This window comes from Cryptomeria japonica, chromosome 4, assembly GCF_030272615.1.
Source record: "Cryptomeria japonica chromosome 4, Sugi_1.0, whole genome shotgun sequence".
NCBI lineage: Eukaryota > Viridiplantae > Streptophyta > Pinopsida > Cupressales > Cupressaceae > Cryptomeria > Cryptomeria japonica.
In genome coordinates, this window is record NC_081408.1 from 250,122,005 (window position 1) to 250,137,890 (window position 15,886).

Genomic DNA, 15,886 nt, shown 5'->3' on the forward strand with positions numbered 1-15,886 from the left:
CTAATGAAGCTATATCTGTATATTTATCGCTAAATGCATATAGATTCACCCCAACTTGATATTTTGTGAGATCTGCAGCCATCTGTTTATAAAACGGATCCTCTGCATTGCGAATTGTGTGCTCTTTATCAGTGCCATATATGCGTGGATCATCACCCCGTAGCTTTAAACGCCCAACCCCAAGTGAAGGTAAAGTGCTCTGAAAGATAAGTAGCTTCCCTCCAAGTTGGCTCTGCTCAAATTCCAAATTTTCAAGCATATTCAAAAAGGCTCTTAAAAACATCTAAGAGAAAGAAAGCATGCAAGATCATTGACCATAGAAAACATTGTAAATAATAAAGGAATATAAGCATACCATAACCATGAAAGCTGCTTTTAGAGCAGGTCCAAAAGCAGACTCGACATTGATATTCTCCGCAAACATGGACGGAAGACTATCAAGCAGAGCTTCTACTACATGTCGAGACTCAGACAAGTTGACAAGCAGATCATCAGGCAAGGGGACAAAGGGGTCATCCAGATCTGCCACAACCATCATTTGAGGCTGTGTCAATGAAGACTGTCACACACAAGGAACTATATTTTAGTACCTAGATAGGAATCTAGTCCTTTCATATATTCTACATCACATACATTTCTGCTTGCAGGTTGGAATTACGGCATATCAAGAAGGTTTAACCTTCTGCAGAAACAAAATTGCATAGAAATATTGATATAGATACAGGATATAGTGTAAAATTTTGTGTTACCTTAGATCCAATTAAAAGAACTATGGAATGAAACAAATATCATCATATCAATAATCACTTGCCTTTAGATTATAAAAATGCAAAGCACTGTCAAATGTAAGAAATCCAATCTGTGTTCTAGGGAAACCAGGAAGCTTATCCAAACAGGATTTTATAGTCTCTGCTGCCACCTGAAAAGTACATAAAAAGAACACCAATTTACAGTTAAATGTAAAATAAACTTAGAAAAGCCAACAATATGGTTGAAATAAAAAAGCACTTGTTTAGTAACAGAGACATAAATCTTACCAAATAAAAAATTATAACATGGGATTTTATCATTTAAAAGATATCCTTTATTCATTTTATCCTGTGTTACCGAGTTCCTCTAAACCCCCCTGCCAATACCCATGTGGGTACAGTTCAGGTTTGGGTCTTATGCTGGTTTCCCTTGGGTTCACCCAGGATCACTCCCAAGATCCTGGGGTGCTCAAGAGAGACCCTGGGCCAAACCCAAGTGAATACAGGGACCCAAGGGACTGCCCGAAAAAAAAATTTATTTTTTATAAACATATAAAATGCCTACATTTTGCCCCTATGCGATAAAATTGTGAAAATGGCTGCCCCTCAACCCTGTAGGGGGCATTGCTCCAAAACCCCCATCAGAAGTGCTGCCCCTCAACCCCATTGGGGTCTCCACTGCCAAACCCCCTCTAGTTATTAGGATCTCGTCACATAACAAACTTAATCACAATGAGGGGGTGATGAGGAATTGGGATCTAACTCTTAGTGTATTGACTTAAACGTTATTGTTGCACAACTTGCCAGAAAATATCTAGTACATGGCTAGTGGAAGTGGCATTGTAATTCACAGTAGTTCAAGTAAATTGAACCAAATGTTAGACTTTGATGCTTCTGATGAAGAGCAATATGAAGATTATTAAATAGTGATTGTGATTTTCATTGTGTATTGACATTTGACAAATCACTGAATTATGAATTTGAGAATTATTTTTTTTGGCAAATTATGTGGTAATTAAATTTTTTTTATTGGCAATTATGAATATCATTGTTTTATATTATATAATCAAAAAAATAATAATAGATACATACATATACATTCACACACGTGTGTGTGTATTTTCTGTAATGCCATACCAGGTTCTGGTACAGACACCAGAACCAGTATATTAGATTTATCTTAATAATTGGTATGCCAAAACCCAAATATTTACCAGATAGGTATCTATTTCAACTCTACTCATTGCCTCTAATTAGTTGCCAATCTGTTTATTGTAGCTAGCGAGATTCAAGAATAAAGCAAGTGCATCTCTAATCTGTGGAGTGAATAAGGTTCAATAATTTGCATTCCATATTAATAAACTAATAAATAAACACTCATGATTTATGCTAACCAAGAAAGAAGTTCACTAAAAAGGAAGACAATCCCAATGTATTTTGTTATGATATTCCTTGCAAATATTTGCAAAAATCAGAAATATAGCAGACCACTTCGAGAGGATAACGTCCAATTATCAGATGATAGCATATGAATTCAAGAATAGATGATATGATGCCTTATAAGAAACATCTCCACCTTTATTTATAAGCTTAACTATGTAAGGACATACCCCTTCATCCTAATTAAGAGTATTTAAGGTACTAACCATAGTTGAAAAACTCGGACTCGGCAATGACTCGGCAAGCCCAAAAAATTTTAAAATCTCGGGAAAAAACTCGGCAATAACTCAGTAACTTTATCGAACAACTGAAAATACAGTCATATAATCATATTACATTTTAACTAGTTATTCAGTCATATAATCATATTACATTTTTATTCGCGCTTAAAAACCAGATGAAAACCTTGGTGCATCTTGTCTCATGGCCAAAAAATAGAAGTTGTGAATCAAATTTGTAATTCCTGACGAGTTTTTCTCGAGAAATAGGGTTTAACCCACGAGATTTCGCGAGTATTTCCTCAAAAATGCTGCATGTTTTTATAGAAACTCGGAGCCAAGTTTAATGGTGAGTGACTCGGCTAGGGTTTTGCCCTGCGAGTACTCTCGAGTTTTTGAAAAACCTGCAGAGTTTTTCATCTATGGTAGAAGCTCTACTAACTATAATAATTATTAAGGTTAAGCATGCCACAAGTGCTCAACATAAATACTTAGGAATATATGATTTTAGTGTCATGTCATTAGCTATAACATTAGGGACCTAACATATTTTTCTTAATCGTGATATTGTAACCATTGCCATGAAAGTTCAAGATTGGCTAAAAAACTTCATTGACTTGAGAAATATTTAAAGATTCAAAGCAAAAAATGCTAATAAAAAGACATTATTTATAGCATGTCATGACAAAGATGTACGTTTCAAGTTGACAAAGGATACACAAGTGGTCTAGAGCATGTTGAACAAATAGAATGCCATACTCAAAAGTCAAAAGACATCCAGGTGCTTGGGTGCAGCCTAGAGAGAGCAAATAACATTTTTGTCGAGATATTCACTTAAGTGTGAAAAGTGTATTCACTTTCAACATCAATGACAAATTAGTTCACTTAAGTTAACTGACAGCACCTTTCCATTTAAGTGGCAAATGTCAAAATAAAATTTCAAAAAGAAGTGATTTTCCACTAAAGTTGGAAAACTCAACTTTTGAGCTAGAACAAAACGTGAAATTGTAAGTGAAAAAACTGCAATGCCAATGACAAATAATACATGAAATCACTAATGCAACCCAAAAAGGTGCTCTTTCACTCTAATGAAAAAACACAACATCAAAATAGGCCAAAACGCGACAATCCATTTAGCACCTACATTGCCACTTAAATGTCAAATTGTCACTTGAAAAACATGACAAAGAGTATCACATCGTTTAGGGGCACCTAAATCACTTAAGTGTCATAATTAACAGCACCTTTTCATTTAAGCGGCAAATGTCAAAATAATCGGCTAGTTATGTCATGTTGACACTTCTGTCTGATTAGCAAGAGTGGAGGGGTTTTATATCTCACTTTTTCTTCTTACACACGCAGCATTAATAATAAGTACGGGCGATATCTATCTAGTCTGCCAAAATTTCTAACAAACCAAGAAAGCACCTCTATAATAGTGGAGATTTTTTAGCCTTCCTCTCTAGCCATGGTCATTGATTATTTGGCGGACAATTATTCCATTTTCTTTTCTTCCCTTCTTTCAAGTCAATATGCATTTAATGCAGTAGGTCTTATTGCAGATGACAGATTGCTTTTAATGTGATCTTTCATATCATGTCCAATCCTATCTTGGAAGTTGCCCACATTTTCTTCTCCCGTCTTGGCTGAGTCTATTCTTCAGTAGTTTGTTTGCCTGCGAGAGAGCGGATATTCACCTGCTTTTGACAGTTGAGAATGGCTCCTTCTACAAAATTGATATTATGGGCACATCCGGATCCTGTTTCATGTTTTGGAGTGGATACCCTGGTATCCCTATCAAGTAAATAGACAGGCATCCTTCAAAGAAATTTCTGATCAAAGATTGAAGAGAATTCTGCATTCCACAGATGAATTAGTTATCTTGGCAGTCAAAATGGTTGTGGGTAAGGGCCATATTGAAAGAAGTGAATATTATAGGGACAACACACAAATCTCTTCAAGATTTGTGGCATCTCTGTTCGACATTCAAGTGCCCAAGGTTGAAGTCGGAGACTTGGCTAACCGCCTCTTTCGTCCCAAGCTCTTGGTTGGTCTAGGTAAAGTGTTGGGTTATGCCTTACTTGAAGTTGGTCTTCCACAGCCCAGAGACCTTGCTGCAGTCAAAGACTCGGAGGAAGCTCTAACCTTTTATCCTTTCCTTCTTGACATGAAGGGTCCGGCTTTAATGAGACATAGAGCTTTTTCTGCTATGGTGTACTCTTATCTAAAATGGAAATTTCTCACTGATCAGTCAGAGGACCCGGTAGGACCCAGACAAGGAAGAAGAACTAAGGGATTTTGCTATCCTGAATTGCCTTCTCCCGAAGGAAGAGGATAATGTTCCTAACAATAATGCCAATAATTCAGCCCATTCGCAGGATGTTCAAGGCAGTTGTTCGAGGGCAGGGGTCTCAAGGTGGCAGTCGTGGTCACAAACATGGGAGAGGCCGGTCTAGAGTGAAAGGTAGTGGTCGCAGAGGCCGTGGCGGTAATGCTGCAGAACAAACTTGCTCTCTCCCTGGCTCTTCAGCCCAGGGGGCTTCCTCAAGCTTGAAAGAGATATGAATTTGCAGACTTTTTTTGTTAAATCTTTCTGAATTTCTGTAAACTAGATGAAGTGTTCATATCATAAGTTTCTTTTTGATGCCCTCGATGAACTCTTCAAGCTTTTGTTGCTCGACATTAGACATACTCTGGAAATCTTTCTCGGCTAAGATAGATTTAGCTGCTTATTCAGACTGATAATTTTTGTATTTCTGTATATAAATCTTTAATATAAATTTTATGGCCTTTGCCGTTTGCTGATCAGAAAAAAAAAAAAAAATTCAAAAAGGAGTGATTGTTCACTTAAGTTGGAAAACTAACTTTTGAGAACCATGAAAAACTGTATCACACCATGTAGGGGCACCTAAATCACTTGAGTGTCATAATTGACAGCACCTTATCATTAAGTGTCAAATGTTAAAATAAAATTTCAAAAAGAAGTGATTTTTCGCTTTAGTTGAAAAATTCAACTTTTGAGAAACATGAAAAAGTGTATCACACGATTTAGGGGCACCTAAATCACTCAAGTGTCATAAGTGACAGCACCTTTTCGTATAAAGGGAAAATGTTAAAATAAAATTTCAAAAATAAGTGATTTTCACTTTAGTTGGAAGACTCAACTATTGAGCTAGAACAAAAAGTTAGTTTTTTAGTGAAAAAACTGCACTGCAATGCAATGACAAATAAAACATAAAATATTAATGTAACCCAAAAGGTGGTCTTTCATTCTAATGAAAAAATCCAAAATCAAAATAGGCCAAAAAGCAACAATCCATTTAACACCTACCTTGCCACTTTACTGTCAAAATGTCACTTGAAAAAAATGACAAAACGTATCATGCTGTTTTGGGGCACCTAAATCACTTAAGTGTCATAATTCAAACTGTAAACATGAAAAAGTGCATTAATACAGCTAGGTATGCCAAATTCACTTGTGTCGAAAATGCCAAAGTGAAAACATGAAAAAAGTCTTCTCAAGTGCTCAAGCATGCCCTAAAAAGGTTGGATAAGAGAAGTAAAAGGAAAAAACATAAGTAAAAATTGTTCTTGCTGACTCCAAAACACACTTGAAGAGAGAAAGTCACTTAAATGAAACAATAAGCATCAAATTAGAACATAAAGTACATGGAATCAAAAGCACAATCTCTACATGAAAAATTCCAAGTTTCACCTTCAAAATACACAAGGATCCCATAACGATAAAATTTTGCCAACATCTTGTGGTTCATCAATGGCAAACTCTTCAAGTTTCACCTAGTTGTCTAAGGATCAACACCTATTGTCATCCTTATAGCATAAAAAAAATATTACCATGGGGAATCTTATCGTTTCTTTCACTCTTTATTGAAAGCACTTCAGGATGGTGATTTGTCAAATAAAAACTCTTTATCTCAAACAAGGTCAAGGGTGTTGGACAATGAATTTCACAAGTTTGTGAGGAAGAAAAGTTCTTTAGAGAATTTGCCATATAGTCAGAATGAAGAAGCTTCAATAGAAGCTCTATTAGAAGCCAACAATCAAACTAGCTATTTTTAGGCATCACTATTTTTAGTCATTGCTATTTTGAGGATATAGTTATTTCAAGATGATATCCTAGAATATCTATTTACAAACCTTCAAAGTTTTGACAACCTTCTAGAAAACCTATTTTTAAAGATATTTGTTCTTATCAGAAATCTCTGTAAATATTGATTTTGATATTGAATTTGTGGACATAGTTATTTAACAATGATTTTCTGGAACATCTATCGATGATTGTTTCATTTTTTGACAACCTTCTAGAAGGCTTATTTATAGAGATATTTGTTCTAATCAAAAGCAAGCCTCTTTGAAGATCCCTTGATTTAGTTATTGAATTCAAAGACCAAATTGTGCATTGAATTTGTCTTGTGCACAAGCAAAGTACTTATAGTTAAGGACCTTCAATTGGCTTTTTAGTTATTTTTATGCAAAACTTTGCAAACTATTATAGATAGGTGCCTTTTACAATTAGATTTTCAATGGCAATTTTTATGCTCATTTTCAATTGAAACTACCTTTCAAGCTTCTATGTGATCTTGTGTATGTGTTGTAGTCAATATTTCATTGAAAGTACAGGATTTTTTACTGGAGTTTTCATCAATGGAATAATTGTAGCTTTGCATCTGATTCCTTCCTTTCAATTTGCTTAATAATGTCTGTGTAATCCAATTATAGGTTTTGTGTTTTACTCATGCTCTTTATTTTCTACTTTTAACTAGATGGCACTAGAGTATGTTAGCTATTGGAAATATTTACTATCAACAAAAGATCGAAAAATCTCTCATCCTGGGCAGAAATGCACATAAGCCTTATGCCCCTACTTGGGAACAAAAATATAGGCAATTTTTTTAGTTTGTTTGTTATGTCTATACAAAACACTGGGATTTATCTTGTACATATTGTAAGAAGCTAGATGTTATTTCCTTAGGTTCTAGGGTTTTGTTTTGTTTCTGTTAGAAAGGAGCTTCCACATAACATTTTGTGTTGAACGAAAGGTACAAGTCAAAATGCTTGAAAATAACAAGCTTTTCTTAAGAAACATTTTCCTATGATTAAGGAAACAATTTTTGAACTTGGGAATTCACTCCTCTGAAGTAAGGCCTATTATTCTAAATGCTCTTTTAACAATAAATAACTTTTCTGCCCAATGCATAGTTAATTATAATGACACAATCTCTTCACACCATATGCACTAATAATTGCAATTTCAAAGGAAAATAGGTGTTGTACTAAAAACTACATATCTAATACCAATCTGATTTCCTTTCAAAAAATGTTGTGCATTGCATGTAACAAATCTGATTCTCATGTCTAGAAAGTCCACGCTTTATTTATTTACAATTTTACCTCCTGCATATAACCTTTTGGTTGTTGCCAATAACATAATGATAATTGTATACATCCTGAACATCATTTTAGTGCATACAAAATGAACATAGTATACCTTGCTTCTTCAGAAATGGGAACCACAGCCTATCAAAAATATGGCTAAATTCCATTCCACCAACAATAACCATCTGCCTCAAGACTAAATTCAACTGGGAAAATTTCAGATTGGTATGAACACCTTAACCCTAATACTCTTGAATCTGATAGAATTTGATTGTTTTGATATTTGGAAACAACCATACTTCATATTCGGCTTTCCTCTATGTTGGTAATTTGAATCCTAGGATGTTACCTACAGATTCTCCCTTGGCGTGTCCCTCTTTCCTTTCCCTGCCACCATAAAAACAGATTTCTAAAGCAATTCTTTAAAATTTCCATTTTTTTAAATTTTGGTGAAGTACCCATGTTTTAGGGACTGAAACACTGTACTCCACACCTGTACTTGACATTCCCCCATACCATCATGGCTGTGTCTATTCTGGCTCCAAAATGAACCTTTCGTACAGCGTGTTAGCGACAGGTTAGTCAATCGTAGCTGTTAATTGCAAAATCAACGGTGTAAAACGCGCGACTAACACACGTGTTAGTCAATCCGTACTGTCGTTTTGGAGCCAGAATAGACGCGTCCTACTATCATACCCATGCAAAGTTTGCACTTATGTTGAAGAGACTTTGAAGTTCCCTAATGCTTTACATATTTAATAATTTTATTCTGATGTCTCATTTATCTCTTTTGTTATCTGTGGTCATCATTGCAATAAATTATTTAATAATTTATTGCCCCATACTATACAAGAAATTGAAACCAAGATGAACAAACTGCATAAATCACCTATTACATGAAATGTTTACTATGATGGTATTACCATTAATCAAAAGCTTCTAGTAGCCACTCCACTAAGGTATGCATGTCTATGAATTATTCAGTGATTCATATAAGCATCATCAATTAAAAAACAAAACTAGCCTTCAGGCAAAAGTAAGAAAGGTGGAATGATGTAGGGTGAGGTAGCACAGAAGATGGTTGGTTTAATACCTGAAGCATCCCACTTCTAACTGCTGATATTGAAACATCAATGAGGAAAAAATACAATGGCGGCATTGGTGGCCGCACCATATATTCAGTCGGTGCAACAAATTCAACACTGCCCTGCGTAAGTTCAGGACGTTTATCAGCATCTTGTCGTCTTCCATTCATATCCAATGGTGCAAAGTAATCTCCAGCAACTGATCATGGTACATCCAAAAGTGCAGTTATTTAATAACTGAAAATTTGATATTCAAAAGGAAAACCAAGTTGCCATAAACACAAGAAAACTTAAAAACTAATTTATGTTGCAAGAAAACAATGACATATAGCTTGTTACTTTACCAAATTTATTCCACCATAAATGAAGACATACAAATGAAATCATACTTAAAGAGCCAGAACATTCAGATAACGAAATAAAATCACCATGCGTTGTTTTTCTAACTCTGCATCGTATGAAAACAACCAACAATGTGGTAATTTTCCAGTGTTTCTCCAAGTTTCCAGTATGAGGCAATTCAGGGACAAGTATGAGTTTCTAGGGCAGCAAAAAATTCCAAATTTTGATATACATATATGTATAGATATATAGATATATGTACAGTATAGATATACACATATATGTATACGTATGTGTATATATATCTTTGCCCACGAAAGGAGACAATGTTGGCCATGGTTTAATTGTATCAAGTGCAATCAAGGTGACAGGAATCCCAACTATCAACAAAGGTCCAAAATGCCATAATGTTGAAGGTATAGGTGGTGAAGTTTCCAAAGACAACTCTATGTTAAAGGCACAGACAGAAGTCGCAATAAGAACTGATCAAGCGGAATCTAAAGCCACAGAATCAATAATGACAAACATTGTGAATACAATGTCATGGAATTTTTCACTCTCAAAAAGAAAGACAAACAGAACAAGAATTGCAGCAAGCTACAGGGTTTCCAACTGTGGAACATATGGAATCCCTAGAAATAGCGAGTAAGATTTTGGGTCAAAAAGCAACAACATCTCAGCTCAATTCTAAATCACAAGCACTGGAATTGGAAATCAAAATGTCTGGTATATCAACTATCAAATATGCCAGATACAACCATTGTGACAAAGGACTCAACCTCTCATGAAACTGACAGCATAAGAATCACTATTCAACATTCTGAAGTCCAACTATCAAATGAAGTCCTTACTTCCAAGATAGACAGTGATACCAATCCAACGATTCATAAGGTTAAAACATCAGCAAACAGTAATAACTTTCAACGAGGCAAAAGTAAATATCTGCATGTTCAAGGCAATGAAGCTTCCGGTCAAGATAAAGCATCAAGCAAAGATGCAGTTGTTATGACACATATTTCCGACACAACAGAATTATAGTTTCTAGTCAGAGGGCATGATGTACTAGTAATACAGAGCATTGAAGAAGCAGAAACAAATCAAGATAGAGAAATGAAGTTCAATCAGATCACAGATGGTTCCAAAGTTTGGGAAAAATCTGAATGATGGATATTAGGACATCATGAGGCCAAAGTTACAAGACTCACTAGGACTCACCCAGACAGCAAGTCACAAGGTGAGCAATGCAAACCAAGGCCTAGAGACTTAAGACCTGGGTACTCAGCAAGTCCTATCACTAAGACTTGGACAAGTGAAGAATAAAAGTCCGAAATAAAAAAAAGAATAAAATTTGAAAACACTCGAAGTAACTGCAGCAAACATGATTAAGGCCTAATTACTGCTCTACGGCTTCAACACTCACATTGCCTTAAGGGATTGGAGGACTCTTGGAACTTGGTTAAAATCAATAAAATTATGAAAAACAGCATGCACCATGAAAGTCTGTGGTCTCAAAGGCACTGCCCCTCCATCCACTCAAGACTGCCTCCCCCAGACCACTCCTGTAATTTTAAAAAGCAAAAATTAAAAATCATTTTGGGCCATGCTGACTGGAAAAACAATATTTTTTTATTCTTTTGACATTTTCACAATCAATTCCCAAGCATGAATTACATTTACCTTCGGTTTGCCGAGTCGATCCCTATCCTATATAATGCTCCCATGGTTGTAGCAGCATTGTAAACTTGTCCAAAATACAAGCACAAGACTCCACATAGAGCTAGTGATGTTGGGATGAGTGGTACAACCTCCTCTCTACCATAGTTCATGACTCAACATAGTTCATGACCTAATTGATAACTTTATTAAATCATTAAAGTTGAACTATTCAAAGGTGCATTGTAACAGTTTTGAATCATCTCTATATTCTAGGGTTTTCTATTTGCCATGTCCCAACGAAGTCTAACAGCCAAGTCCAGGTAAGAATCAAAAACCAGCTTGCCAAGTCCAAGTCTTGTAACTATGATGGAGACAGCCCAGCATCCCCTTTGGGTTCCCCTATGAGGGACATTCCCAAGAGGCATCCCCCATGTGAGGGGGCACCCTTGGGATGTCCCCATAAGAATAAAAATTAAAATAAATGATGGGGTGGAGGGGGCAAGCTTCTGTCCCCAAACCCGTCCCCCTTTCAAGAAATGCTAGAAAACCCTGAGGATGCATCCCCAAGGAATAGTGCAATTTTCTAAAATATCACCCATCCTCCAATCCCAATAGTTACGCCAATTGCATGTTTCAAGCTAAATTGTTTAACTAACAGCACTAGAAACCCCATCATTTTCACAAAGCCATAGACTGAATTCAAATGACCAAAATCGCTATTTGCTGCTTAAATGAACTAGCAGCACATGATTTCCTAGGAGACCTGCAATTATAAATTTACTTGTCACACCATCTTTAGTATTATGTTAGTTTCTCCATTGAACACAATACATCAACATTTTAATTTCTTTTCAATACAATTGTTAATGATGCAAAAACAAGTCATCCCTTGACCCACCACTTCATGTGGAATAGAAGTTTTTGTTCCTCCAAAGTGCTGGCTGTCGTGAGACCAGTGTTAAAGAACTACTCTTTTGATTAGTATCCTTGAAAAACACAAAAATCTATGAGGCTTGCGCAAATAGGGAATGTCACACATAACAATAATTGTCACTATAAGGGTTGGTGCAATTAGGATGACACCATATATCACCTTGTTGCAATATCCTACCCCTTGTTCTTGCCCAGTTAAGACAATGAGAAGACACTAAGGGGAGACATAGCATTATTACTACGATGTGATAGAGGGGGAGACATCGAAGGGAAATAAAATAAAAGCGGTGGTTGGTAAGTGGTGCTGCCAACGGTATGTCTATTCTATAATTATTACAGAATTTATGCTTCTCTCTATAAACTGTTCTACAGTTATATACAATTATAATAATGTCTGAATATATATATATAATAAAATTATTAAACTAAAATAAATGTTTGATCAGTTAAATAATAATATTAGAATCTGAATCAGAAAGAACTCTTGAGTTAATAAAAGTAAGAAGATTATGTTCGTATATAATGTTGTTTTTGATTAATTAAAAACAGGTTTTAAGGGACCCGAAACCCAGTTACATAAGAAAGATATTCAGGAAAGAAACAAATACAACAGCGGCAAAAAAACCAGCAAAAAGACCAGCAACATAGGGAAGGACAGCAAGAGGCCAGCAAGAAATTGGCCCCAAGCCCAGCAAAAATAAAAATTAGAAGTTCTTCATGGTTTCTTCTGCATCCTGCATCAAAAGCATCATTGCCTTGGCCGCTTCCCTCAAGTTGGTATTTTCCTGAGCAGTTTGGCTTTCTTTCATCTTCATATCCTTCTCCGCCGTAGTCTGCCTGGTTCTACGCCTAGGGGTCTGGTGGCTTAGGCTGGAAGTAGGAGCATCTTCAATAACACCCAGGTTCTTCTCCTGGTTTTTCTTTTCCAGATGATTCACCAGTGCGTTCATGTTCTGAGAGGAGACTTTTAGAACCTGGAGGCTATGGTCCATAAGGCTTTTCAAGGCTTTCTCATTTCTAGCCATCCGGGCATTGACATTGTCCTTATCCTCCTCCACCTGTTCCTTCAATATTTTGATGACGTCCTCCAGATGTTTCAGGTTGCCTTTTATCAAGTCTTTCTCCAGCCAATCTTCCATTTCCATTTCTTCCTCCGCTTCACTATTCTCCGTCTCCTCGTGTTGCTTCCCAGAGTCGGACATGTTGATCAGCTTGTTGATCTTAACTTCCAACTCCCTTTGTTTACCTTGCATGTTGATAATGTTTTCCACCACCCACTTCTGAAAATTGAAGAATTCAAGGGTGCAATTGCGGGCGGTATCCAGAATGGTGTCCGCAGAATCCTTGCTCTGTTCCGTCTCCTCCACATTAGGGTTTTCACCTTCCTTAGGCTTCAGAGCCTCTTTCTCAGTTTCCGAGCCTTCAAGATTAGGTTGACGATTCTCAAAATTGCCCCCTTCCTCTCCTTCCCTGTAATTCTCCTCCTTGTTAATCTCCATTTCAGAAATGTCTTCCTTATTCTTTCCCTCTTCTTCCTCACAACGCACATCCTTTTCTTCCTGCACAATATCAACCTTCCTTCTTTATGGGTAGGGGTGCTGGTCTCCCCAGTCGAAACAAAGTCTATGCCTTTCTCAGAAATCTGAGCATTGAGGATTAAAGGGTCATCCTTGGTAGCCCTAGTCTTATCCTTCATATATTCATAAATCAGCAGAATGAGGCCCTGGGGCGCAAGAGGGTAGGAACTGGGTTTTTTTAATATGGTCGGCCAAGCTCTCGTAAAGAGAAGAGGCTAAATAGAAGGGCAAAGATATTTTAGCCCCATGGCAGAAGTGGTTCAGGATGGCGAAGTGGTAATTGTAAATTTTCGTAAACCTACCATCCACAGTTAGATATTCCATTAAAGCCCTAAGAATTTTTTGCCAGAAAGGTTTTACCTGTTGGGGGTGAAGTATGATATATTGTCCTTCTTCGCCAGGTTGCCCTTCTCGTCCTCCGTCTTAGGGAAATTTTTTAAGGCCTCAGCGACATACTTTCTATCCCTATAGAATTGGGTCCCCTCCATCTTGAGTCCCGTTACCTCCGAGATCAAACTTTCATCGATGTGCCAGATTTCCCCAAACAGGGTAGCCCTGTTATTACTCCAGCTTTTTGCGAACCCATGAGAAACAAAGTTTCTACTACCATGGAGCTTCTCCATATAATTCATGAAACCGTGTCGGTGGAGCCTTCTCCACACCTTTCTTTCACTCTTCCAGTGCTCACAACCTGACGGTTCATTCCTGTTAAGGTTGCCTCCCATTCTGCTTTCCAGGTCATAATCTCCTCTGTTACAACTCTCGGCCCGCGGGTAAAACTCTGAGTTTCTGGTTTCTCCTTGTAGAGAGTCTTTCACAATTTTGAGATTGCCACTCATGTTCATACAAACCTGGCTATTATTACAATTACCTCTCGCACACATATGATCTTGGTTATGATGCCGAGAAACACTCATCATCTGGCAGTTCATCCGCCCCCACTGTCATTGGTACTCGTTCCCCAGAATTCAATCATAATATTAGCTTGTTCCATTAAGGCGATCAAAATATAATTGTTCCTTAATCTCCCACTTGATGTGATCTTCCCCTATATATTTGACTCCCTTTTCCAAATTAACCCCTTCATTAGCAAGGATATCCGCTACCTTGTTACCCTCTCTAAAGGTATGGGTTAGAATAATGCTAACATAGTTATTAAGGATAGCTTTAGCATTTTTAATAATATTGGCAATATTCCAGGAGACTGAACTAATACCTTTGAGGGATTGTATAATATTTAAGGAGTCCCCTTCGAGCCAGATTTTTTTAAAATTGAATTCCTGGGCTAACTGGAGGCTCTTAAGCATGGCCATAGCTTCAGCCACATGGTTGTTTTGGGTTCCGAAAGGGGAAGCAAAAGCAGCAATACACCTTCCTTGAGCATTTCTGATAACTCCACCTCCACCAGCCTTTCCAGGGTTCCCTTTGACTGCCCCATCAAAATTAACCTTTATCCAGTCATAATCAGGGAACCTCCAAACAATGTTATCTCTCTTCTTCTTGTTGTCCAATCTGTAGACCTTATGAATTAGGTTCCATTAAGTAAGAATGTCTTTTTCCATATCATTCATATCAATAATAGCCCATTGCTGATTATTCTTGTGAGGGATGTTGATGTTCTCCTTTATAGCCCTACATATTTTTTCAAAGACAACCTGAATGTTACACTTTTCTTCCCTGAATATCCTATTATTCCTTTCTTTCCAAATGCCCTAGCATATCATGGGGAGGGTCAAAGACCACAGGTTTTTAATAATTTGACATTTGGTAGGATAATTCCATTGCCACATTATATCCTTGATGCTTTTGTTCATGACCCAATTAATTTTCCATTTTTCCCACATTTTACACTAGATTTCCCTAGTGAAGGAACAATGAAAAAATAGGTGATCAACTGATTCCCCCTCCTTCTCACAGAGCTCACATCTATTAGGGAATTTGAATCCCCTTCGAATTAAATTATCAATAGTAAGGGTACTATTATGAGAAGCAAGCCAAAAGAAAATGTTGACTTTAAGGATCAAGATGTTGTTCCAGACTTTACTCCAAATGGGATTGCTGATTTGAGAGAAAGTGTTTTTATAGGCAGAAGAAACTGTGAATTCACCTTTAGGATCACTTTTCCAGAGGAAAACATCATCATAGTTGTTGTTAGGGGAAAAGGACAGCAACTCTTTCTGAAGAGAGGAAAAACCAGGATGGATGTCCTCAAGTTTGACCCACTTATTCTCCTTCCAATAGTCACAAACCATCAGCCCAAACCTCCTTTTACATTCTTCAATAGCTTGATTGTTGTTTTGATCAGATAGGGCTTCATTCTTCATCCAGGGGTCTTCCCAAAACCTTATTCTGTCACCTTTTCCAAGGACCCATCCAACTCCAGCTTTTGCAACTTTTATGGATTTGGTTATACTATTCCAGATGAAGGATCCAGCCGGGATATCTTCAAAATTGAGGATTCCTTGGATAGTCTGATTCTTAATGTATTT

General features: G+C 36.9%; 1 protein-coding gene across 3 annotated transcripts in view; it reads right to left on the reverse strand.

Moving 5' to 3' along the window:
• LOC131065537 (protein transport protein SEC24 A) overlaps positions 1-15,886 on the reverse strand; it is a 56,326-nt gene that overhangs the window by 18,248 nt on the left and 22,192 nt on the right. For all 3 annotated transcript variants that reach the window (XM_058000059.2, XM_058000058.2, XM_058000057.2), the window contains exons 5-8: positions 8,898-9,088; positions 812-919; positions 356-559; positions 1-232 (exon numbers count right to left, since the gene is read on the reverse strand). In XM_058000059.2, the coding sequence (XP_057856042.2) occupies positions 1-232; positions 356-559; positions 812-919; positions 8,898-9,088 (735 nt within the window). The remainder of the gene's footprint in view (positions 233-355; positions 560-811; positions 920-8,897; positions 9,089-15,886) is intronic.